We start from the raw sequence: 26,958 nt of genomic DNA, 5'->3' as shown, positions 1-26,958 counted from the left end.
AAACAAAGAATTTAGTTTCTGTGCAACCGAACAGGTGACGCTACTCTTTGTGTCACTTCAAGAGTTATTGTATTTGGTAGTTCCAGGAGCAGCAGGGGAATAATCCAATATTATTAATGGATATTGGTAGTGAGGTTCAAATGCTATTGTGTGTGTGTGTAAATCTTTTACATAGAGAAGATGAATGTAAAATTGCAAGCTGAGTAGTTTTTCCATATGAACATTTCCCTACCCTCAAGAGTAGAAGAACAGTAGAAGCACAGAACAAAAAATAAATTAACATAGATGCCAGCCAACCTGAAACCGGTATGTAAGTGTTCAAGGAGGAAAAAAAAAAGGAGAGCATTATGGCAGTTTTTTTTTTTTTTCCGAAGATGACCACAGCATTATTTCCCATTCTACATGCTTAGTTACATTCAGTGTATATGGTTTAAACACCAGTTAAAAACAGAGATTGTCAGATTGCAAAAAGAAGCAAGAACCAAATATATGCTGTCTTATAAGAAATACACTTCAAATATAATGACATAGTTAAAAGCAAAAGGATGGAAAAAAGATATGCCATGCTAACATTAATCCAAAGAAAACTAGAGTGTCTGTATTAATATCAGACAAGCAGTTTTCAGAGCACAGAATTTTACAGGGACATAAAAGGTTGCTTCATAAGGATAAAAGGACATAAAAATCCTAAATAGTTAGGTGCTTAATAAGAGAGCTTCAAATTTCATAAAACAAAGACTGATAAAAAAAGAAAGTAGATACACCCACGGTTTTAGTCAAAGATTATAAAACCCTTCTCCCAATAACTGATACAACAAGTAAACATAAATCAGTAAGGATATACATAAAGGACTTGAACATTATCAACCAACTTGACCGAGTGACATTTATAGAACACTCCACCCAGCAACAGCAGTATACACAATCTTTTCAAATGCACATGAACATTTTCCAAGTTAGATCATATTCTGAGTCATAAATCAAAACTTGCTAAATTTCAAACAATTCAAACAATGCAAAGTATATGTCAGACCACAATGGAATTAAATTAAAAGCCAATAGCAGAAAGATATCTGGAAAACCCCCCAAATATGTAAAAACTAAAAAAACACACTTCTAAATAACTGATGGGTCAAAGAAGAAATAAGGGAAACTGAAAGTATTTTGAACTGAATAAAAATGAAAGCATGGACGTCCACATATACGAAGCTTGGAAGTTGCAATTCCCTCCTAACAATAAGTACAAAGCTGACAGATTGAATGATCAGCCACTCTTCTTGGACCCACACGAGACGGGAGTACGCAGGGCCGACTGCTGTCCCCAAGATTGGAGACACAGACGGTAAACAGGAATCATGACTTCTGAAGGCAGAGACTCACCAATGGAACCACTGCTGGAGTAGAAACACCCGGAGTGTAACTGATGAACCGCTGGAGACTTGGGTGGACGACTCTGAAGGTTAAAAACTCCAAGGGGCCCAGTCATAGGGGGACTCCCACCATATTGTGAGATTTACCTCCAAGAGCTCAATCAGATTCCCACAGTAAATACCGGAGAAAAATCCTCTTGAGCTTCCAGGAGGTAGGGGAAGAGGGATCATTCTGAAATACAGCAGAGCACTCTGCTCTTAACAAGGCCTGTCCTCAGGAGAAACTATTTCACCACAGCCTACCCTGCTGGGCTTTTATCAGAGCCTAGCAGATCTGGGGGCAGGGAAATAGCCCATTGCAGCCCCCTCTAGCCATCCTGTCCTACTTGGGGGGAGGAGAAGAAAACTGAGAAATACTTGTGAAGCTCAGAGCCCAGAGGCATAGGCTCACCCAGGTCTGAGACCTCATCACAGGACTACGAACACGTCTCGTCCGCCCACACCAAAGGCCTAGCCACGGCCACGCCTCTCACCTCGGCCAAGCACACGGCGTGTGGCGAGGCAGAAGAGGTTACAGAGCAGGCCAGAAGGCAAACACCACAATCCAAAGAGGTACGGCAGACATGGTAGGGATGCTGGAATTACCAGGCTGGGAATTTAACACAACTATAATTAATTAGCTAAGGGCTTTGATAGATAAAGTAGATGGCATACAGGGACGACGGGCACTGTAAACAGAGAAATGGAATTCCTTATAAAGAACCAAAAAGATGGGACACTTGGGTGGCTCAGTCGGTTAAGTGTCTGCCTGCCAGGGTCCTGGGATCGAGGCCCGCATCGGGCTCCCTGCTCCGCGGGGAGCCTGCTTCTCCCTCTCCCTTTGCCTGCCGCCGCTCTGCCTGGGTGTGCTCTCTCTGTCACATAAATAAATACAATCTTAAAAAAAAAAAACCAAAGTCTGCAATCCCACCACGTCTGTGCTGACAGCACATGGTGCACGGTGACACGATTCTGCTAACAGCCTGGAGTTTGGATTCTACAGGCTGGGGGACACTGTCCCAACAGGACTGCCCTTGCTTCAGACAGCAGCCACACTTCGGGGGTCCCCAGGCCACCGACACTTCTGACTGGCAAATCCAGAAGGTAATGCTAACCTTGAAAATGAAAGTTATATTTCCAGCAAAAATAGATTTATTCAGGAATAGCAGAGAATTGCAATTCGGGACATGCAAGTCATGGCAAAACTACACACAAGTCCTGAGAACAAAAGGGAGGAATATTCTTTGACAGAGGAAATGGGGGGGGGGGTTCTGGAGGGCTGTTATAAACAGAAGTCCCTCGGCATAAACTGGGAGTTGCAAGTGTAATGGCTTTTCACCAGCTGAGTTGTAATGGTCTCTCATTGGCTGGGCTGTTGCCGGGGCAGGAGAAAATCTCTCTCCCTCCTGCTGGGGTAGTAAAGTGTAGGCTTCTTCCTGTTGCAAATGCAAGGTATTCTCTTCCCCCTGGGTCTGCAAAGGGCCGCAAGGAGTGGTACAGCATGAGAGCTCCCCCTTCCAGCCTCCTGACTCCATTTTTTAAAAAAAGACTTATTTATAAGAGAAAGAGAGAAGGAGCACAAGCAGGGGAAGGAGCAGAGGGAGAGGGACAAGCAGACTCCGTGCTGAGCGTGGGGCCCGAGGCAGGGCTCAATCCCACAACCCTGATATCGTGACCTGAGCTGAAACCAAGTGTTGGACGCTTAACCAACTGAGCCACCCAGGTGCCTCCCAACTTCATTTCAAATGAGGCTTCCTTTATTCAGCTGTGCAGCTCCCGCGTGTCTTAAGTCTGAGATGCTGTAACAAAAGTACCAGAAACTGGGTGGCTTAAATCACAAACATTTATTTCTCACAGTTCTGAAGGCTGGAAGATCCAGCCAAGATCCAGGGCTGGTTGATTCAAAGTCTGGTGAGGAACAGCTTCCTGGTTCAGACAGCTGTCTTCCTGCTATGTCCCCACATGGCAGAAGGGGTGAGGGAGCTCTACGGGGGTCTCTTTATAGGGGCACTAATCTCATTCATGAGAGCTCTGCTTTTATGACCTAATCCCCCCACCCCTACCATCGCATTGGGGGTTAGGTTTCAACACATGATTGCTGAAGCCACAGAAACATCCAGTCTATGACATAGGACCTCCCTCGGGCTCAAGAATGCACGAAAACAAAACAAAACAAAAAGAAAATTCATGAGAACTCCCAGAACTCAGAAAGTGCTATACTTTTCAGTGTGTGTAGACAATGCATACAATGTCTGGGCTGCAAGAAAAAGTACCAGATACCGCTTTGTTACATTCACAGATTCTAAGGCAGGTCAACCAGCCTTGGCCCTAGTAGTTCTCGTGGGTTTCAAAAGATCAGTGCCTACAGCCCTAATTGTCTCCTGAAGAGTCGACTCCTTAAAAAAATCAGCTCATGAAATAATAGCTCAAATACTCTGAATTAACTAAAATCAATAGTGGGGGGAGGCGGGATAAAGAAATGATGTCCCAATATTAGTTCCAGGTCACAGATCCATTTCAGAGTAAGTAAGCCAGAGGCACCGACCGGTTTTGAATAATACAAACACCCGACCCTGACCTGCTCATGCCAGAGTGACTGCGTCGGTCCCTGACACCTGCGTCTGGGGTCGTAGTTTTATGTTTGTGTTTCTGGGGATTTCTGACTCTTCCCCAGGGCGCCGGGGGGCATCTAGGTGGCATCTCCTCCATGACGGGATGGCAAGAGTAGTGAGCAGAGGAATCCAATACCTCCTCATCTGACTGACTTTGCAAAACGAGAAGTCAGATGAATGCAAAGTTGCCCCAACCTTGAGGACTGTGCCCTGGGCAGTGGCGAGGGAACTTACGTCTCACCGCTGCACACAGGATGGCTCGGGACAGCAAGGGTTTCCATCTCCAGAGCCCCTTGCACAGAGCTCAGCGCGGGCTACCCACTTGCCTCTCTCACACACAGAGGGAAGTACCTGCCCCGTCCCGAGGCCGGGACAACGCGTGGGGGAGGTGCGCTCTGTTGCTCTGAGGTCCACAGAAGAGAGCCACGGCAGGACCCACGGATTCCCCACCGGCATTCTCCTCCTCTCAGCCCAGCTGTCTCCCAAGCCAAATTGGCTTCAGGCAAGGCTTTTGTTTCAGAGGATCCGTGAAGATGCTTTTGACCTGGGCCAACAGCAGAGAAGAATCACCAAAGAACTCTTCTTCCCAGAATCGAAGGAAGAAAACTTAAAAAAACTACATCTCGGCTACTGCAGGGATCTCTTCCCTACAAAGATGATCTCCCTCCCAAGGAAGTGGAAGTCCTTGCCAGGGGAGGACACAGATCAACACACCCATCAGGAATTTCCAGTGCTCGGGGCTTGATGGGAGTGCCCCGGAATTCCAGCTCGAGGCCAGAGATGTGTTACATTCTCAAATATTCATAGAAGAGGTCTGGGGTCCCCACGTCCCCAATGGTGACCTCTTTTTTATACCACAAAGAGCCTGATCTGAGCTCCCCCTCTTAGGAAAGTCCAGAGCAGGATTCATTTCACCAACAGGAGGCTAAATTCCTCCCACTTTTGGATTGGGAATTTATATCCTGACAACATCAGGATATAAGGAGCTTGGGAAATTCTGGCAATCCATTCCTTCCTTCCCCTTCGTGGACTGGGATTATTTTCACTGCACAGAAGCACTGCAGGAAAGTCAGCCCCTTGTGCTTGGGCCCCGTAGTGCGTTCTCTCCCTGGCCCTTAAAGTCTCTGGCTCCCCTAGCCTGGTCAACCCCCCATCTGGAATTAGCTCAAAGGAGGCAAAGAGAAGGGGCTAGAGCCAGCGGCAGGCATCTGACTCCCGTGAGGGCCAGCCCCGGGGGGTGCAGCCTGTGGCCAGGGATAAACAGGAATGCTGATGTTTCCCAGGACCTGCCAGAAGATGCTTTGGGCCACAGGTAGTCACCCCAGCAGGTGAGCTAGCGTGGTCCGGGAGGCAGCCCCGCATGACCTGTCCGTGCGATTACAGGCTACGGATAGCAAGCCTAGCTGTCCACTCGACTGTGCTGGCCACCGTGGGATCTCTACCAGCCAGTCCAGGATCTCACAGTCCTGGGGAGGAGAGGCTACCACGGAGCCCAGTTATCAGTAAGAAGGCAAGACGACACTCTACTAAGAGCAAAACCACCACGCTCTGTCAACCCAGAGCAGGGTCGCTCTTGCCCTGGGGAGTTCCTTGCCCCAAAGCCTAAGCTATGGGAAGAAGGCCTCCCCAAGGCTCTGTGGGTACAGCCTAAGAATGTCAGCCAAGAGTGGGAAATGGGAGGAGTTTCCATCTGTGGGACCTGGGTCACCTTGACCTTGAATCACAAATTCCACAAAGGCTGATTCAGATCGTGGTTCGAAACCTTAGCCTGAAAAGTTTCCTGTTGCATTAACCATTTGAAAGCCATCAACGGGGTGTGAGGTACGAGGAGAGGAAGGGGAGCAGGGCTATTTGCCAGTGGAGGGAGAGGACACACTCCTCCCAGAAACTCTGATCTGGGTGGAGACCCGCCATGTGTAGTTTCTCTTAAGGACAGAAAATAACCAGTATCTGAGCATACACCCGAATGCCCGCAGGTGGGCGGGGGGAGGGGAAGGGGGGGTGAATAATTGAAATTCAATTAGTTTGGAATTTTTAAACAATCTATTGCGTTGAATAGCCCTATAGGGAGGAATCAAAATGCTAAGATCCGAAGGCTGATCCAGAGAGCAAAGGGGCTCACACCACGTCGCCTGAGGAGCGCACGGTGGCTACAGACCCCCTCCAAGAGGAAGGGGCGCTAACGATTTTACCCCCCAAAGCCCCGTCCCACTGCCAGCAGCCAGAGACCTACCAGAACAAGGGGGAGGAGGTCACCCGGCCCTAATGGGCACCAGGAGGTGGCAATGCTTCCTGGCCCACCACGCGATCACCCCCACCCCTTCCCCTGGCCAGATCTCTCCTCTTACCCCATCCCCCGGCCCCCGCCTCCCACCAGGTCCCCTCCCACACTCTCAAGCCCTGGTCCCTCAGAGGTCCCCCCGCAGCTCCGTCCCCCACAGTCCGGGGCCTGCCTACTTGTAGGAGCAGATGGAGAGCATGGCACCGGCAGAGAACACCCAGAAGGCCGGGTACAGGGCTTCCGTGAAGTCCACCTTGAACTTATACATCAGGTGGACCCTGTCGGCGACGGCAAAGAAGATGACGAAGCCATGGTCACAGTTGAGAAGCACACCAACCCGCGTGGCCTTGGTGGAGGGCAGCGTCTTCTCCACGTTGTTGTGCCACGCAGAGATCTTGGTGTTGAACCACTCCACGCACCACGAGGCGCTGTTGCGGCCGAGCCGGCTCTCGGGGCCCTGGCGCGGCATGCTGCCGTAGCAGACGCCCACCCCACAGAAGTGGCTCTTCTGCAACTCCACCTCCCAGTAGTGGATGCCCTTCTTGTAGCAGTGCAGGCCCAGCACCTGAGAGCAGTACACGAACCTCTTGGGATGCGGCTGGTAGTTCAGGGGGGAGTCGGCCACATAGGCGACACTGTAGTTCTCCGACAGCGCCACCTTGTTGTGGGCGGTGTTGTAGTCCAGGCTGAATTTCACGGCATCTAAGAAAGCATTACCCAAGGGATCGATTACAAGGAGCCCAAAGTGCTCTCATGTTTAAACCTTTCCCCAACTGGTAGTACTTATTTATTTTATCCATCCATCTATCCACCCATCCACCCATATATCCATATCTCCATCCATCCATCTACCCATATATCCATATCTCCACCCATCTATCCATCCATCTACCTACCCATCCACCCATATATCCATATCTCCACTCATCTATCCATCCACCTACCCACACATCCACCCATATATCCATATCTCCACCCATCCATCTACCTATATATCCTTATCTCCATCCATCCATCCATCCATCCACCCACCCATCCACCCATATATCCATATCTCCACCCATCCATCCATCCACCCATATATCCGTATCTCCACCCATCTATCCATCCATCTACCCACCCATCCACCCATATATCCATATCTCCACCCATCCATCCATCCACCCATATATCCGTATCTCCACCCATCCATCCATCCGTCTATCCATCTACCCATATATCCATATCTCCACCCATCTATCCATCCATCTACCCACACATCCACCCATATATCCATATCTCCACCCATCCATCTATCTATATATCCCTATCTCCATCCATCCATCCATCTACCCACCCATCCACCCATATATCCATATCTCCATCCATCCATCTACCCACCCACCTATCCACCCATCCATCCATCTACCCACCCATCCACCCATATATCCGTATCTCCACCCATCTATCCATCCATCTACCCACCCACCCACCCATATATCCATATCTCCATCCATCCATCTACCCACCCACCCATCCACCCATATATCCATCCATCCATTTGTCCATCATCCATACACACATCCATCCATCCATCCTATCCAGCCAGCCTGACATGTGTCCATCTGTCTATCCATCAATCCAGCCAACTCTCCATCTATCTGTCACCCATCTGTCTATTCATTCACCCAAAGCCATTTACCGAGCACCTGATTCTGGGCAAGACTCACAATTCTGACCAGACATGGTACCCAGCCTCATGGCAAGGCAAGCCCATCAGTGACCACCGTGAGGCCGCACTCTGCTAAACAGGTGGGTGCACTGCTCTAGGGGCAAGTGGCTCTACTTGAAGGGTGGGGAGAGCACAGGGGAACATTTCGCAAGTGGGCTGGAATCTGAGCTGAGCAACAGGAAGCTGAGAAAAATTAAACAGAAGCAAGCAGAGTGGGGTGAGGCTATTCTGGGCAAAGGGGACGGCAAAAGCAAAGCCTGGAGTCACAAGGATGGTGGCATGTACTGGGACCAGAAAAGGCTGGGCAGCTGGGAGAGAGGTCCTAGCAGAAGGGAGACAGGTCGGGGCCACAGGGCAGAGAGCTAAAGGATCTAGACTTTACTTGGTGGGCAGCAGGGAGCCAAACACAGCAATTACCTGAATATTCCTGGTCGGGACACTCGCATGGCCTCCCTACCCTTCCTGCCACACTTCCAACCAGTTCCAGGAGATCTGAAGACTGAGCTCAGCTACGTGTTGTCCCCATGCTCAACCTCCGTCCTGGGACACACTCATCTCTGCCCCTCCCCTCCCAGGAGACCCTGGACCGTGGGAGACAGGTCCCAGGGCAGAGGGGAAATCCCTAGCTTGGGAACTTGGAAACCAAGAGACCCAGGTTTTTGCCACCGCCCGCCACTCCCTTGCTAGATGGCTCAGGGCAGGATGCTTTCCACGGAGGCCTGAGGTTCCCACCCCCCCGCCCCCCCCTCGCCAACCCGGGGCAAGATGAACAGAAGAGGGAAAATGCTCTCCAAGGTCCTGCGTTGCTAGAACTCCCTTTCTCTGCTCACATGGCTGATCCCAAGCAGCCCAGGGCTCCAGAAACACGTGGCTCAGTGCGTCACCGGCAGCTCTGCGGCAGTTAGCTCTGGCCCCAGGCCAGGCCTGGGTCTTGCGGGGGGCAGGGGAGGAACCGCAGGAAGCTCTGAGGACACAGGCCCTGAGAAAGCTGGCCCCTGCCGTAGACGGCCCGGGCTGACTGCAAAGGTACCTATGAAGCAGCGACCAGAGGTGCGGGTGGCGCCCAGGGCAGCACAGCGACTCTGCAGACGCAGGGGGTGTTCCTTCTAGAAGGATGAATGCCCCCAGAGGGCCAGCCAACTGAAGGCTGAAAGGCGTCCTTGACATTCAGCTGCACGGGGGCTGCCGCTACCCCCAGCCAGAGCGGGCCTGCCGCAGGGCAGGGACAGAGGCCTGACTCGCGGCTCTCGCCCCCCACAGCCCCGGGGGGCTTTCGGCAACACGGACACTTGCAGCTCCGGCAGCAGCGGGAGGGGGTCAAGCTCCCCGGGGGTTCTGACCCTTGGCCACAGCAATGCAGCTGTAGTTTTCCAACTTCCCTCCAAAGATCACGGAGGAAATGAGACTACCACCCAGCTTTCTGTGCTGGTCCCCTGCACCCGGATCTTGCAGCACTGGCCTGGGGCCCAGAAATCTGTATTTTTCACCCGTATTCAGGCGAGAGGGAGGCTGTCTGCATTCGCCGCTTTTGTGTTCCTCTGTTGGCTTTGCTTTTGCTTTTGGGATGAGGGGAACTGAAACATGTGCGGAGGGGCAGGCCCCAGGGGAGCCGGTGAGGGTGACCAGGTGCTGTGCGGACAGAGCAGGAGGAGGTGGACTGGCTGGGGAGGGGGGCAGCCGGGGAGGGGGCAGGAGGGGGCAGGTGGCGATGCACGAGACGGCAATAACAAGGGGACGAGGGGCCCCTCTTCTCTGTGAAGTGGAGGAGGGCGGGTGGGACAGGGAGAAGAATGGTTATGGCAAGTGGGAAGGTTCTGGAATGGCAGGGGAGCCGAGGAGAAGACTGGAGCTGGGGTGCTGGCAGTGGGCCCCCAGCAATGCCCGAGGCACGGCGGTGGGCAGCAGGTGCGGGTCCAGAGAAAGGGGCGAGCTGGGCTCACGCAGGGCTGGGGGTTCAAAGCACCACCATGGCATCGGTGCTGGCGGGGGGGGGGGGAAGGAAGGGGAGCGAGGAGGGCTGCGGCCAAGTGCAGGACAGGCCGGTGGCGCACAAGGGGAAGGGGAGCCGAGCTGGACCTCCAGACAGAGGCGAGGGCGAAGCCGTGAGCAGAGCCGCACAGGAGAGCCCAAGAGCCAGCGGGGCCGCTCCCCAGAGCCGACGCTACTCACACTCCAGGAGCTCGGGCCTGGACTTGGCTAAGAAGGTCTCCAGCACCTTGGCCTTGAGGGCTGCCGCATTCAGCTGTGCAGTGCCGGCTTTGCCTACACCTGGGAGAGGACACAGAGAGCCGTTTTCAGCACAAACTCAGAGTGGACACCCCACACTGCCCCCTGCCCACAATAACTCACTCTCCAGGCCGGCCTGCTTTTGTTCCAGTAACTCTTCCGGGGCTCCGAAGGTGGGCATCTTGGTGGCTGAGGCAGAGGCAGGGGCTGGTGATGAGGAGGAGAAACATGAACTGGACCCACGACACAGTGACCAGATGGCCTGTCGTCCCTTCCACACTGATCTGCAAGCACTACTTCTGCAAACACACCCCTGGACAGCCGGAAGGATACAGCTGAGTCCAGACAGGGCTACGCTCCTTATCCGTCTCACTCCATGCACTCGCGCTCACCCCCAACCTCAGGCCCGCCTGCCACGACAGAACATAAGCACAGAACTCGGGCCCCGTCACAGAACCCCGACCAGAGAGGCCAGGCTCCGCTGCCAGCATTTAGTTCCACACCTGGGCAATCTCAAGAAACAAACGGGGGCACAGATGCATAACTTACGAGGTTTCTTGGGTCTCTTTTCTTCTTCTGAAAAAGAAAATTTTCAGAATTAAGATGAAGCACAGCACGATGACACTTTCAAAACACCATAATAGGGGCGCCTGGGTGCCTTGGTTAAGCGTCTGCCCTCGGCTCAGGTCATGATCTCAGGGTCCTGGGACTGGGCTCCCTGCTCAGCGGGGAGTCTGCTTCTCTGGCTCCCTCTGCCCCTCCCCCTGCTCATGCTCTTGCACTCTCTCACTCTCTCTCTCTCAAATAAATAAATAAAATCTTTCTTAAAAACCACCATAATAATAATTTGCATGAATGTGACCCATACAAATAACGCGAGGATGTTGTCCCTGGAAACAAGCAAATGAATCTATGGTGACAGAAACCTGCATCAGTGGTTTTGGGGGTTGGGACTGATAATGAGGAGCATGAAAGAATTTTCTGGGGTAATTCTTTAACTTGATTTGGTAACACACACATACACGCTTGTCAAAATTAATCTAACTGCACATTTAAGATCTGCACATTTTACTATAGATAAATTATATCTCTATAAAAGAAAAAGTACAAAAAACAAAAAGGGAGTCAGCAAAGAACTGTGCTTGCTGAATATCACAATAGTCTTTAAAAACTATCTGGAGTGTGTGCCTATGAAAACTGAGTTTACCTAAAGCAATGAGTCTCCAACCAGCAGCATCAGCATTGCTGGGGAATCTGTAGGAAATGCAAACTCTTGGATCCCACCCAAGACCCTGCTGACTCTGACAGTCCAGGGGTGGGGCCCAGCGACCTGTGTTTTATACACCCCTGGTGAGTCTGAAACATGCTCAAGTCTACGTGAGCTAGAAGATTTCGGGTTCCCTCCGCCACCTTCCCCACCACCGGAATGAAAAGGGGTGTTGTGGATCTTATCCCTGCCCGCAGACAAACCCTGCTCTCCTATCATCCTCTACTTCCCCACCAGCCCCCACTCAGCCCCACATGACCCCCTTGCTCCCCCTTCCTCCCACTTCCGAGTCCTATGTCCAGACGCTGTCTTCACTCTGGCCCCATCTCCTCCTCACCTGTCCACTCACACAGGACCAGCCACTTGGGAGGACCCCAGGCTGTGCCGCCGGCCTAGGGCACGGTCCCCCTCCCTGGTCCTCACAGCCGTTCTGAGTCTCATCTGCACTGTGACTGGTCCACTCCTTCCCACCATCCGCAGCTCACTCGGGCTAAGAGCGGCACTTGTGATCTGGGCCGGCGGTGAGGATGCTCTCGGGGAAGTGTGATCGGAGGACAGGTGCATAGCGCTTGTTCACCAATTTTTCCCTTCCCTGGTCACACCAGGGGCCCTTCCACATCTGCCGGCTGAGCTGGGGGCTCCCTGCTCCATCCACACCAGGCACCCCGGCTCCTGGCTCTCTACTCCGTTTGGAGACTGATACCACACATCTGTCTGCCAAAGACAGCCTAAACTCTAAAACCAAGCAACAATAGCATGGACCCAGAGTTCCCGCATCCCCCAGGGACAGCACTCCTCGGGGCACGCTGACTTTTCAGAGAAGTGATAACAGCCACAGGTCAGGGGCATATTTATGGGCTTTAAGGAGCTTCACAATGATCAGCGTCCCGTGGAAACCTCACTCCTAAGAATCCCGTGAGGTCATCGTCGTTATGGCCCAAGTTTGACAGATGAGGAAACTGAGGACCATTCGTCTCCCTGACCCCCACCTCAACAGCATATGCCTTCTCACCGTGTGGGTGGTATGCCCCCCTCAAGGGGGCAAAAATGGATTCTTGGTGGAAGAGGGTGAAAAAAATCTTACTCTTTACATGTATGAAAGCATCATCTATAAAGAGACATACTGCATATGCGTAGTATTAAAATTTCACAGGTGGGGGCAATTAGGAAAACACTGTCTTCAGTGGCTGCGGGCGGCGGTAAGAGAAGGACAATCATGGGAAGGAGGTCGGGAAGTGCTCGGACAGAAGCACAGGATGACTCAAGACGGAACAGCTCTGAGCCGCTCCTCCAGGGGGCGCTCTGCCCAAGTGCCAAAACTTGGGTGTCAGCAAGTATTTCTCAAGACAAGCGGGTGTTGGTAACCTCGCTGGCCCAGGCCGGCCGCACAACCAGTGCTGAAGGGAAGGTCCTGCCAAGCACCCCAGGGGAGCCCTGCGGCAGCCCCTCCAGCCTCCACTCGGTGGCACTGTGGCCAGACTCGTCTGTAGAGGTACTTGCCCCCCTCGCCCCAACCACGGCCATTTGGGATGGGCTGGCAGGAGCCCCAGGAACAGCAGCAAGGTTACTTACTCGGGAGCTTTTTCGCAAAGTGTATGGTTTTGGGCGTAGACGCTGGGCCATGCTCTCCGGGGTTCCCTGTGCCAAAGAAGGAGGGGTTACTTTATGCAGCTCTTCCGAAGCAACCCCAGGGGCCAGCTTGGCCAGGGGCAGGCGGAGAGAGGGTCTACAAAGGTGATTTCCACTGACTTTCCCTACCCAATCCTTTACAAAAGCTAGAAACAAGGAGACAAAAAGACGAGTTGGGTGTGTCCCTCTTTTCTCTTAAAATGTAGCCGGGGTTAATGTTTTCTCCGCCAGTGCCCCGCTCCATGACCTCTAAAGCCTCTCTGAGGTTCCGCTTCTTCCGGTGTCAACAGGAAGGGACGAGCCCTTTGCTTGTGGCGACGAGGCCAAGAGGCCTCGTTCCTCACCCTCCAGCTTTTCCATCACCCTTCCCCAGACCAGCAATCAGTGATGTAGCAGGAAAACAAACATGCATGGCCAATTCGTCAACAGCTGTACCCTCTACACAGAGCACGTCACGCCTGTTTCAGAGGCCCTTCTGCAAGGACACTCAGCTCGCCCAGCTGAGACTCCGGCCCCACCCCCGGGGTTACACCGTAAGACTCACTATGTGCCATGCTCTGTGCTACGCACTGGGGAGAGTGTTGGATGAAAAACAGACCGAGCCCCTGCCCTCACAGAGACTGCAATCTAGCGGGGGAAGAACAAAATGACAGATACGCAAAGGCTCCCAAGGGATGATAAGGATCCTGGGACCTAGTCTGAGGAGTGGGAGTGGTGGTGACAGGGGAAGTTTGCTGAGAAATACAATGTTTCAACTGATCTCTGAAGGGTGAGAGGAGTGAACTGGTAAGGATGGTGGAGTCTGACCTTCTGGTCAGTGGGAAGGGCACATACAAAGGCCCTGTGGCAGGAAGCTTAGCATATGTGAGGAGCTGCATGCAGAAAGATGTGTGGGAGGAGGAGGCGCTTCAGGGCTGGTGAAACGGACAAGGCGTGACCAGGCAGGGGCTTGTAGAACAGTGGCAAGAGCGTGGTCTGAAATCTGAAAGCAATGGAAATTCTCTGAACAGGGTGAGGGGAGAAGGTCCCAGGAGATCAGATTCACACCCTGAAAAGCTCTCTCTGGCTGCAGCAGGAGTGGATGCAGAAGGACTCGCTAGAAAGCTGCCACAGGTGGGGGCAACAGAAAGCAGGCAGGTGATGGCTGGCAGGGGGGCGGTGGACTGAGTCAGGAGAAATTTAAGAACTAAAATCTGGTCATGGATTGGATACAGGGGGGAAGGAAAGAGGGTGTCAGAGAGGAATGCCAGGTTTCTCTGACCCCAAAACTAGCCATTCCCCACCAACTACACTGATAATTTGGTGGGGAGTCTATTCAGAAGCCACCTGAGCCAGGCTCAAGATCACACACAAGAACAGCCTGTCCAGAAAGTCCCATCGTTAACATCAAGGTGCCCAGAAATGTTTTCGGAAGGATGGCTACGACTCAGGAGGTTTCCCCGTGACCTCCCAGATGGAGGGCAGATATGTCTGGACCCCTGCAACTCAAGCCCCAGTGTTCTGGATCAAGACCCTCCCCCCACCCCCAATGAGGGGACCCCTCCCATTTCAGGGGTCCCAGTAGGGGAGCTCGGGGTTTGCTAATGGCTACCTGAGCCGGTGGGTTCCTCGGGCTTCTTGTCCTGGGCCTGCCTCATATACCGCTTCAGCTCGTCTTTGAGGTCTGAGGTGCCCTGAGAGACACCCTTTAACAGCTCCTGATTCAGCTCCACCTTGGGGACGTAGACTGGCTTTGTGGAGACACCTTGCAGTTTTATCCCTTTCTGAAACAAGCCAGGGTGTTAGTTCAGGCAGCTCCAAGGAAGCCAGGGCCCGGGCTCAGGCCTCATGAACCCCAGGAGGAGCTTCCCTGTGCTCACGGATGCTCAGTCCGATCACAGGCCAGAGATTGCTGGGGGCTAACGTGCCACTTTCGGTCACAGCTCTCTGGATCTGGAAGGGCCCTCAGAGGCCACTCACCTACCAAGGGAGAAACTGAAGTCAAGAAATAACACGTGAGAAGGAAAGGAAAGGAAAGGAAAGGAAAGGAAAGGAAAGGAAAAAGGAGAGGAGAGGGGAGGGGAGGGGAGGGGGAGAGGGGGAAGGGGAAGGGAGGTGAGGGGAGGGGAGGGGAGGGGGAGAGGGGGAGGGGAGGGGAGGGGAGGGGAGGGGGAGAGGGGGAGGGGAGAGGGGGAGGGGAGGGGAGGGGAGGGGGAGAGGGGGAGGGGAGGGGAGGAGAGGGGAGGGGAGGAGAGGGGAGGGGAGGAGAGGGGAGGGGAGGAGAGGGGAGGGGAGGAGAGGGGAGGGGAGGAGAGGGGAGGGGAGGAGAGGGGAGGGGAAAAAGGAAAGGAAAAAGGAAAGGAAAGGAAAGGAAGCAAAGAAAGAAAAGAAGGAAGGGGCACCTAGGTGGCTCAGTCGTTAAGCGTCTGCCTTCGACTCAGGTCATGATCCCAGGGTCCTGGGATCGAGCCCCGCATCGGGCTCCCTGCTCGGCAGGAAACCTGCTTCTCCCTCTCCCTCTCCCCCAGCTTGTGTTCCTTCTCTCGCTATCTCTCTCTGTCAAATAAATAAATAAAATCTTTAAAAAAAAAAAAAAAAAAGAAAGAGAGAAAGAAAAGAAAAAGGAAACAACAAGCATCCTGCCAGGAACTCTGCCATCAGTGGCAAGGACAAAGTTGGGACACAAATCTCCTGACCCCCGTGGATAATGCTCTTCCACTCCTCCCCCTGTGACTGGCCAAGCACAGGAGACCCAGGACCATCTCCGGCCCTCCAGGACCAGCTCTGAACACACGTTCTAAAACTGGACAGGGATGCCTCAAGGGGCAAAGGGTTCAGCCAGGGCACATCCGGTGAAAAGGAAGAAGCTGACAGAGGGTCCCACACTTTGAGATAAAATCGGGTCACACAGCATCCAGAGGCCCCAGGTAAGGACTCAGAATCCTTCTCAGAAAACTCTAGGCAGCGGGCGCCTGGGTGGCCCAGTCAGTTAAGTGTCTGCCTTCGGCTCAGGTCATGATCCCAGGGTCCTGGGCTCGAGCCCCACATCGGGATCCCTGCTCTGCGGGAAGCCTGCTTCTCCCTCTGCCCCTACCCCCCACACTCATGTGCACGCGCTCTCTCCCTCTCTCTCCCCCTCTGGCAAAAATAAATAAAAATACTTTAAAAAAAAAAAAAGAAAGCTCTAGGCAGTTACTCCAACATACAGGAAGGAACACTGAGATGAAAGTCAGGGGTGCCCAGCCCAGGCATGGAAAGAAGTCCATGCAGGGAGAAGAGAAGGTTCCCAGTCACTCCTGTACTCTCCCCAGGACCTACACAAGGAACCTGGTCCTCTGAGGTGTCGTCGCCCCATCGATGGGGCTCACGGGAACACGGGCTGCATGCCAGGAGAAGGGGGCGGTAATAAGGGAGCGGGCGACCTGAACACAGCCGACAACAAGCGCATGTAAAACGGCGCCGCTGGGTGCGACAGCAGAGGATGTGTGAGCTCCTCAATCACCAGTAATGGCAGAATAACGGGATCTGAGGAAGATGGGGGGGAAGCTGGAGTGAGCCCGGAGAAAGGAGATTTACCAGGCAGAGCAGGTCAGCCACGGTGTTCCCATCCAATGCCCAGGGTGTCTGGGGAATGGTGAGTGCTCTGCTGTGGTTACAGCACGGGGCGTGGGCAGGGCGTGGGTGGCAAGAGAGGAGGGTGCTGGCACAGACAGGGCCTGGTCACCCAGGGCCTTCAGAGAGACACTTCCAGGGTCCATGGGGAGGAGGGATGGAAGGAAGGGGGTAGAGGCATTTGCAGGAGGCAACATTCTAAGATGGCCCCAGTATGCCCACCTGGCCCAGGGGTACGCACCCTGTGTAATCTCCTCCCCCTGAGCACGGGCAGCACAGTGAATGTGCTAGGATAGCACTCCTGTGATTCAGTTGCCTTATATGGAAAAACGGAAGGAATATTGCAGATGTAATGAAGATCCCAAATCTGTTGGTTTTGAGTTCATCAGGAAAGTGAGTATCCTGGTGGGCCTGACTTAACCAGATAGGAGCCATTAAAAGGGACCAGGCTTATAAGAAAGAATGAAATCTTGCCATCTGCAACATGGACGGATCTGGAGAGTAGAATGCTAAGTGAAATAAGTCAGTCAGAGAAACACAAATACCACATGATTGCACTCATCTGTGGCAATTTAACAAACAAAACAAACGAGCAAAGGGGAGAGAGAGGGAGAGTTCATCAGGAAGGTGAGTATCCTGGTGGGCCTGAGAGAGAGAGAGAGCCAAGCAGACTCTAGAGAACAAACTGGTGGTTACAGAGGGGAGGGGCGTGGTGGGATGGGGGAACTAGGTGATGGGGATTAAGACCACACTTACCATGATGAACACTGAGTAAGGTACAGAATTGTTGAATCTGGTGTACACGGGGAAACTAATATAACAATGTATGTTAACTAGATACTGGAATTAAAATGTTAAAAAAAAAAAAAAGAGGGGTACCTGGCTGGCTCAGTTGGTAGAGCATGTGACTCTTGATATCGGGGTCATGAGTTCAAGCCCCATGTTGGGCATGGAGCCTACTTAATTAAAATTTTTAAAAAAGGAGAGAGAGACCAATAATCTAAGTAATCTAAGCAGAAAAAAAAAGGGACCAGGCTTTCCTGGAGGGAGAAATTCTCCACTGGCTTTGAAGAAGTACCTGGCAAGCCGAGAGAGGGCCACATGCCAAGGAACTGCAGCAGCTTCTGGGAACCAAGAGCAGACCTCAGCCGACAGCCAGCGAGAAAGGGGGCCCTCGGGCTGCACCACGGGAACTGAAGTCCACCAACAACCACAGGAGCTTGGAAGACAACCCGCAGCTCCAAAAGGAATGCAGCGCAGCCAATCCTCAGCCGGCAAGCCCCTAAGCCATGCCCCGACCCCTGAGCCACGGAAAGTGTGAGATAGCAAATAAATGCTCTTCCAAACCAGTAGGTTTGTGGTAAGTTGTCCCAGGGCACAGAAAATGGACATAGCGAGTGTCTCGGGGCAGCTCCCGGGGACCTCGTGCAGCCCCGTCTCCTGGTGGCCTCACTGCACCTGTCGTCAACGGCATGTGGGCAGACAGAAAGTGCATTCGGCCATGTCTTCGTCGAGACCTACCTCCAGAAACTCAAACTCGTCCCCCTTGGTCAGGGCAAGTTCAACTTCCTCCTTCAGAGCCTGGATCTCACTCTTCTTCTTGAGAAGGATCTGGTAAATGTTGTCAAACTTGGTATTGACCCTCTTCTCCTCTTCCTTTATCTTCCGCGTGGAAGTGGCCTCTGCGGCATCAATGAGCACCTTGATCTCCATGTATTCCTGTCTAAGCTGCTCCAGCTTCCGATTTGTAGCCTCCTAACAGGGCCAAGACACAGCGGCATCCGTCAGAGAGGCAAGAGACTTAAGGCTGTGGTACCAAGTGCTGGTGAGATGCGGAGCACCAGACTCTGACCTGTACTTCGCGGCGGGAAAAATGGGCACAACTGCTTTGGATGGGAATTTGGCAAAGTCTAGTGAATCTCAAGGTGCTCCTACCCAATCCGGGGAATATCCTCTAGAAAAACACTCAAGATACCTGCCCCAGAGATAGACCCAAGAATGCTCCTAAGCAGCATTGTTTGAATTAGCAGAACCCCCGGGAACAACCGAATGTCTATCAATAAGACACAAATCTGCAAATTATTCATAGGACAGAATATTAAATAGTAATGAAAATTAATGAACTGGGGCAACGCACGGACAAATTTCCCCAAGGGGAAAAAACAACGTGCAGAAGAAGACGTAGGGCGTGATGCTCTTTATATAAAGCTTAGGAACAAAGGGAATGGCTTCCTCTCGGTGAGAGAACAGCCCTGGAGTTTGCCAGGGCACATGGCCGCCCCACCACAGGGTACCTCCCCAGCCTCCCCTGCAGCTAGACTTGGCCACGGGCCTAAGGTGCTCCCGGTGCGGCACGAGCACAGCTCATCTTCCCTGTCCCCTCTTCCGCAGGCTAGAACAAAGACATGGCAACCCAGCTTCAACCAGAGGTGAGAAACCGCCTGCAGTAGTCAGGTAATAAGGAAAGTCTCTGAATCCTGAATGATCACGTGGAGCAGAGACACCCTGCTAGTCTGGGCAGCTCGTATCTGGCACTGAACCGCCAAAGGGAGCAAAAGAAACTTCTATTTTATTTAAGCCTCTGAATTTGGCGGGGCAGGGGGTGCGGAGGTGGGGGGGGTAATCTCTGTTAGCAGTTTAGCCTGCCCCCTCCAACCAGTACATGTACTTTCCCGTACGTGCCCTCATCTAAGCCGCACAGCCACCGTCGGGAAAACGTTGTGACTCCATTGTGCAGCTGAGAAAACCGAGGCTCAGAGATCTGCCCACGGGAGGCAAGTATCACAGGCTATTATGTAACAGAGCTGGTATTCTCAGAACTCATCTAATTACACCACAGATACCACAATAAAACCAGACCCTACAGCTCTAGAGCAGGATATTTAAAACTCAAATCTTCTTTCAATATAAAAATCTTCTTTCAGTATATTCCTTTAGGGGCGCCCAGCTGGCTCAGTCAGAAGAGCATGCAACTCTTGATCTTGGGGTCATGAGTTCGAGGCCCACGTGGGGTATAGAGATTACTTAAATAAATAAACTTAAAATATATATACATTCTTTTATTTATAATATCAAAAACCTTATAAAACGTATAAAAACTAGACCCCCAAAAAATCTCTAATTCTACCACTCCAATGCTTGTACTACTATCCTGTTACTATACTTCCAATCTTTTTCAGTCTTTTTTCCTACACTTCCTCTAATGGGCTGAATGATGCCTTCCCCCCGCCCAAAGATATGTCCAGATTCCAGAACCCGCGAAGGTTGCATTACTTAGCAAAAGTCTTTGCAGATGGGGCGCCTGGGTGGCTCAGTCGTTAAGCGTCTACCTTCGGCTCAGGTCATGGCCCCAGGGTCCTGGGATTGAGTCCCGCATCGGGCTCCCTGCTCGGCAGGAAGCCTGCTTCTCCCTCTCCCACTCCCCCTGCTTGTGTTCCCGATCTCGCTGTGTCTCTGTCAAATAAATAAATAAAATCTTTAAAAAAAAAAAAAAACTCTTTGCAGATGTAATTAAGGTAGGAATCTTGAAATGAAATTAACCTGGATTACCCACGTGGGCCCTAAATCCAATGACAAATGTCCTTACTAAGGACAGAAGAAAAGACAGAGAGGCTGTGAAGACAGAGGCCGGGGCTGGAGTGACACCAGCCACAAGCCTAGGAACGCCTGAGCCACCGGAAGCTGGAAGAGGCAAGGAAGGATTCTTCCCTAGAACCAGGAAGTGTGGCCCTGTCTTTGATTCTGAACTTCTGGCCTCCAGAACTGTGAGCGAACACACTTCTGTCCCAGTAAGCTGAGTTGGTGGTAATTGGTTATGACAGCCCTAGAAAACTAACACACTTCCTTTTTATAAATAGATGAACTCTAGTGCGTATACACTTCTGCTTCCTGTTTTTCTCCCACTTAAATCATAACCACTTTTTTTTTTTTTTTTACAAATCATAACCACTTTTTATGTCAGTACTTTTTTTCTCACGATCTTTTTTTTTCCTTTAAGTAAGCTCTACGCCCAACGTGGGGCTCGAACTCACAACCCCAAGATCAAGAGTCATATGCTCTACCAACTGAGCCAGCCAGGCGCCCCTCTATTACTACTTTATAGCCCTAATTTTTAATGATTGCCCCTGTCCTCCCCACACCAAGGTCAGGGCTTATGGATAGTCTTCAGTTTATGTCTACAAAGGATCTTTCCTGGGGACATAGCTTTCTGGATGTCTTGCAAGGTGGATGTCTGTTCCCGACACCGTGCGTGAAGCCAACCGGAGCCCGGGGCCGAGCTGGCGGTGGAGAGCCCGGTCACTCACCCGCACATCCTGCTGCCTGGCTCTCACATCCTCAAGCGCCCTCGAGGCACCGTTGATCTGGCTGTAGATGACAGTCAGCTTATGCTTCAGCTTGGTCTGCAGAGGAAACAACCAGCATGAGAACTCACCTCAGCCCAGCCCCCAACACCAGGGACTGGCCCTGGAATCTATCCCACAGGTGCTTCTGCCACCCCGAGTCTTGCCTGCCTGTAGCTTTTTGAAGCATTTGCCTATTTACTGCCTCCCTTCAAACTTCTAGAGGAACAGTACGAGAAAGAAGTTACGAGCATAGGATTGGGAGACGGACCGACTAGGGTACCAGCCCCTGTTCCCAGCTGTCTGAGCATCTGTCACCTGTGTCCTCGGCCAAGAAAGAGATACAGATGTTCCCACCTCCCAGGGCCAGTAGCAGAATTAACTGAAACAACATGAGAAGTCAGCACAGTGCCTGGATTTTAGTAAGGACAAACCAAAGGTCAGCTTGTAGGATTAGGAGCTTCTTCATTAGCCCCCATTTTATAGACGATGAAACAGAGGCCAGGCGGCCAGCAAGGGGGCCGAGAACGAGCTGGAGGGGTTGCTTCAGTGATGGCAAATGAGGTCGTTCCGAGTCGGCCCTCCCCCTGCAAACAACCGCGCAAGCAAACTGCTGGGAAGAAGAATCTGCTTCACGACAATGGAGAGCTAACTAAGCAGGGAAGGATGACAGCCAAGATCTGGGAGAAGGCAATCCAGAGAGGTAAGCCTGGCCTCTGGGGTTGCTCTCCCAGAACCATCTGCCAATTCCAGAAGACAGCTGGAAGCGTCACTGTCAACCTCGGGGAAGTAGGGGGACAAGAGAGTCCAAGGCTCCTTTGGCCCCACGGGTGGGGACCTCCACAGGCTACACGCTAGGAATAAGGATGAACAAGCGGTAGCCCAGTCCCCCAACAGCTCAATCCCTGAAACTGAATTAAAGTGACTCAGAAGTGCTAAGGCCCTAGCCACCTCCAGGAACCAAGGCCAATTACGCACGAAGGAAGAAAATACCATCCGAGGCCTCTTAGCATTTCTGTAAATTTTCAGAATCAGTATCGGGAGTGTCCTCCCTCCCTGCTCAGGGGAAATGCTGGGCCACAGAAATGGGGAGGGAAAAAAACCCCAGCACCAGAATAATAGCAGTTAAGTGTTTCTTATATATGCACTGCAAGCCACGCTTCACAGGTGTTAACTTACTTAAAGCGAAGAACACCACTACATAAAGTGGGAGTTACCTGTCCTTTATAAATAAGGACATCGAAGAACAGTCACATCACTGTTAACTGGTGTTACAAGGTCCCGGTGTTATAATTAAAGCACTGAGTACACAGGAAACGTCTAGGAAAAAATATTGACTTCCCCTAACGAGCTGGCTCAACACCCTCCAGCCTGCCCCCTCCACTTCCCTGCCTCTCCCACTCCACTAGAGATATCAGGTCTAAACTTGACCTTGAATCTGAATTTGAACAACCCAGTGACAGTCACATATAAGGGAATGGAAGCAGAGATCAAGGTCACACTAGCTTGACCCTGAAACCCCAAGTTACTGGTGATGTTTCATATTCAACCTCTGTGACAATGCCCTTCAACCTGGCCTCTTAAAAGTGGCCAAGATAAACTGTGGGCCAAAGGCAGAAGGCCAGGCCGAGGCAGATCTGGACTCACAGGCCTCGGAGCTGGAAGAGAACTCAGAACACCCGGGCACTGGGTTCCACCTCCAACAGCCGCGCTCAGCAGTGCACCCCAAAACTCTGTGTTTTGGTAAGTTTTATCCACCATTAATGAAATGTATATATGACAGTCCCCTGACGGCAGAGAGAGGGGCCTATGTGGCTCCAGACAAAGGAAAGTGCCCAGGGACTTCAAGAGGGGCAACAATCCCCTCATTGAGGGTAGAGAACTTTTTGAAGTTCGGAGGATCTGTTCACAGACTGGGGACTTGAGTCCTCCATGAGGACGTGGGAGGCACCGGAGTCCCGAGTCCACCCCGCACCACTGGCCAAGACAAGGCAGCCGCCCAAGGCCGGGGCACTGCCCAGATAGAGCTGGCTCTGTCCCAGTAGGGAGCGGCAGCAGGGCTAGAAAGGGAGGCTGATCGAAGGACTTGGCAAGCCAGGACAATGGTGGGGACCAGGGAGGTGGCAAGGTCAGGCCTGTTACAAGGATGACAAAGCCCAGCGTGTACAACAAACAAGTACGCTGGGTGCAGACTCCAGCTCCAGGCCCCAGGCTGCAAGCCAGCCGTAGCTCCAGGCCAGGCTGAGAAGAACCTTCCGGCCCCTACTTGCCTTCTGCCTCCATGGATAAGAACTTCTAGAAGAGCCTTTTGACAGGAGCCAGCCGCCCCGGTCTTCAGGGACAGGCCCAAGCACCCCGAGGCAAAGAAGATATGGGCAGCCTGACACCTCGGCCCCAGCAAGCTCTCTCCTACCCCAGCTGCTCAGAAATTACACCTGCAGTGCTTAGCACTCACCCAGTGAGGAAGCAGAGTCAGAATTCAAACCTAGGTCTCAACACCCAGGCCGAGGTCAGAGCCAACCAGCCATCTGACGCAGGGACCTGCCTATGAAGCACTTCCCACCTCATCCAAGCTCATCGCCCCGGAGCCTCCTGACCACCCCTGCAGATCAGGAGGAAATGCTATGAATCCCATTTTACAGATGAGGCAGCTGAGGCTTGGAGAACTGCAGTGACTTGGCATAAACCACAGCTGACATGGGGCCATGTCCTGGCCCGAAAGGCTTGGCAGGTTCTTTAGGGAGGCAGGTGGAGACGCAGGTGGCCGCGCCTGACGTGGTTGTGCCTCAGGGGTCAACTCTCAGACACTGCCTTGAGGTCTGGCCTCTGAGACTCAGGGAAGAAGTCCTGAGGGACCCAGCTCAGATGGAGAAGCAGACGGGGCCCGGGAAGGGCTACGGCTGCTCAGGAGCAAGGCGTGCACCCTGGTCCTGGTGCTGCCACAAACCTCGGCCAGGCCTCCTATCTCCTCCGACAACAGAACAGTCCTTGCTCTCCACGACAGGGCCTCGAGAATTAAAGGCAATCTGGCCACACCTGGAGCTCAGGCTGATATAAAAAAAGGTGGTCCCATTACACCTTTTCAGCCTCTGCCTTGAGTCCGCGAGGGAAGTTATGATTTCTCCCAAACCACTAACATCATCAGAGACCTGGAAGGCCCCTTAGGGAGCCACCTGGTCCCACCTCCTCGATTTACTGATGAAGACTCGGGCCCCGGGGCCAAATGCTGTGCTCGAAGTTGCACAGCCAGGGCGGAGGTCACTATGGTGCAAGAGTTTGGTTCTGCCTGCGGGTAGTAGCCAGACTATCTGGCACTCTGCCCACCCTTCTGCTCATAACAATCCTCCCTGGTCACTAGAACTCTCTGGCTCACCAAAAGTTTTTGTTCACATGACCTCAAGCCTCCTGGAATGTCCCATGCTCCATGAACTCGGATATCAGGCTGGTCATGGGGAAAAGCAGCAAACTAGAGTCGAACCAGCCAGGGTCCCAATGCCTGCTTAGCCACCTACTGGGTTAGCTGAGGCTAAATTAACTTCTCTGGACCTCCATTTCCTCAACTGTAAAATGGACCTAATTATATCCACCTCTTGGATGCTGCCAAGATTTAATGAGGGAACAGAGGTAACCTCCAGGGCTCCTATCTGACCCCGGAAACCCTCGACTAAACACCATCAGACAAGTACGAGGCTCAAGGCAGGCAACTTCACCTGTCTTCAGTGGGGGAAGAGGGTGGACCACGGATGACAGAGGAGGGCTAGATGTTCTCCTTGCCCCTTTCTATTCGGACATCGGGGACGCCCCTGCCCCGGCTCTCAGGCCCAGCAACGCCCACCCTCCTACCCCAGGTGGTCCGCGGTGGGCCACGATGCCCACGGCGGCTCCCTCCGCACCCCCCAGCCCAGGCTGCCTCCCAGTGCCCGTGCCCTCGCCCGCCACCACCTACCTCCAGGTCGGCGCTGGCCTGGCTCAGGGACGCAGGCGAGCAGGCCTTGTGCTCCACCAGGCAGATGTGGCAGATGCACTCGTCATGCTGGGGGCAGAAAAAGTCCCGCAGCCGGTTGTGCTGGGGGCACTTGCGGCGCATCAGGTCCCGGACGGGGGGCTGCAGCTGGTGGTCCCGGAAGGCGGGGCTGTCGAGGTGCGGCTGCAGGTGCTCCTGGCAGAAGGAGGCCATGCACACCAGGCACGTCTTGACGGCGGGCTCCTTCAGGCAGTGGTCGCAGGCCACCGGGCCCGCCGGGCTGGGCGCGGCGGCGCGGGCGGGCGGCTTCCAGCCGTCGGGGGGCGGGGGCGCCGCCCGGGCCTGCTCGGCCTGCAGGAACTGCTCCACCACTGCGCACAGCACCGTGTTCTTGCGCAGCTGCGGCCGCGCGTGGTAGACGGCGCGGCACTGCGGGCACAGATACGGCGGGCCCTGGACGGCCCACGTCTCGTCCAGGCACGAGCCGCAGAAGTTGTGGCCGCACGGGGTGGTGACCGGCACCTTGAAGGGCTCCAGGCAGATGGAGCACGACCAGCTCCTCGGCCAGGGGGACCAGCTCCGCCATGGCGCTCCTGCGGGACGGGAAAGGACGCGCTGGGACGGCGGCCGCGGAAGGCGAACAAATCGCCCGAGGCCCGCGAGGAAACGAAACTGAGCGGCGGGAGGGGCGGGCCCCGCGGCCCTGCAGGAAGTCACGTTGGGGCGGGGCGGGCCCGGCCGGGCAGCCCGGGGGGGTCCCGGGGTGCGGGGCGTCGTGGCGCGCGCGGAGCGGCTCGGCCCCGCCGGGTGGGCGCGGCCGCCGGGCCCGGGGCCTCAGTTTGTGCCCCCGAGCCGCAGCGGTTTCTGCTCCCCCCCCCCCCCCCACGGCGGAGGAGGACACCTGCGCGGCAGGTGGAGAACCCCGGCCCGGTGGCGCTTCTGCCCCGGCGCGCCCAGTGCCTTCCTGCGGAGAACTCACCCAGACCCGCGCGGCCCGCTGCGCGCCCGCCGCCGAGGCTGTCGATCCGCGCTGGCCTTAAAGACCAGCCGCCCCCTCCCCGCCCCCTTTTTAGACCCTTCCGTCTCCCCTCCTGCCGGGCTCTGGCACGTCGGGGTATGGTCCTTGGAGGCCGGAGCCCCTGGGCCCACACTCAAAAAGCTCGCCGTTTCTTTCCATACCAACCAACAGAACATGCAGTTTTGTTTTTGTTTTTTCCAGTTCTACTTTACTGGAGTTTGCAGATATCCCAGTTTTAACAAAGGTTTTCTCTCACTCACACACAATAATTTTGAAACAAATGTTTTTCTCAAAATCGTTTATTTAGATTTATTTCCTTTCATTCGTTCAGCTCTGTTCCCCTGGCCTGGGTGCGGGGAAAGTGGGTGTACGGGAGGGGGAGAAGTATTCAAGAGAGGGGATGGGGGACAGAAAAGAGAGAGAGGGTTTTGGGAAGAGTTAGCCAGAGTCTGCACTGGACAGGGTGAGCAGCAAAAATAAGAAAAAAAATAAATGTCTTAAACTGCTAAAAGTAAAAGCTACCGTTTATGGGGCACCTACTCTGTGCAAGACAAGTCACATACCTTATCTCTTATCCTTACAAACGCTAGAAGACAGAACTTATTACGTCCATTTTACAGCTGAGGATCACATATTTTGTTTTTTTAAGTAATCTCCCTGCCGAAGGTGGGGCTCAAACTCAGGACCAACAGTCTGCTGCTCAAGGACTGAGCCAGCCCAGGCACACTCCCCTCACCACTTTTTTTTTTTTTTTTTTTTAAGTAATTTCTCCACCCAAGGTAGGGCCCAGAATACGGTCACATATTTCATACAAAACAGAACTGAGATTCTAACTCAGGATTGCTTTGCTTAAATTCTGATTCCTGGTTTTCCTTTCTGTTCCTCCAAGACTCTTAACCCCATTTGTTCT

At 53.3% G+C, this 26,958-nt stretch overlaps 1 protein-coding gene and 1 non-coding gene across 2 annotated transcripts; both read right to left on the bottom strand.

Moving 5' to 3' along the window:
* Positions 1 to 3,234: 3,234 nt before the first annotated feature.
* TRIM25 (tripartite motif containing 25) lies at positions 3,235 to 25,695 on the bottom strand. The gene is given in 10 exon segments (XM_036106080.2): positions 3,235 to 7,004; positions 10,183 to 10,281; positions 10,363 to 10,446; positions 10,789 to 10,815; positions 13,079 to 13,144; positions 14,727 to 14,898; positions 18,248 to 18,481; positions 21,031 to 21,126; positions 25,013 to 25,582; positions 25,584 to 25,695. Coding segments are annotated over 10 exon segments (1,911 nt in total). The 5' UTR covers positions 25,617 to 25,695; the 3' UTR covers positions 3,235 to 6,474.
* Positions 20,733 to 20,805, bottom strand: TRNAK-CUU (transfer RNA lysine (anticodon CUU)). The gene has a single exon. It is a non-coding gene; the product is annotated as a tRNA-Lys (tRNA).
* Positions 25,696 to 26,958: the final 1,263 nt, after the last annotated feature.

This window comes from Halichoerus grypus, chromosome 2, assembly GCF_964656455.1.
Source record: "Halichoerus grypus chromosome 2, mHalGry1.hap1.1, whole genome shotgun sequence".
In the NCBI taxonomy this organism is placed as follows: domain Eukaryota; kingdom Metazoa; phylum Chordata; class Mammalia; order Carnivora; family Phocidae; genus Halichoerus; species Halichoerus grypus.
Note: the sequence above shows the minus strand (reverse complement) of the source record. Positions and strands in the feature narration are given on the sequence as shown.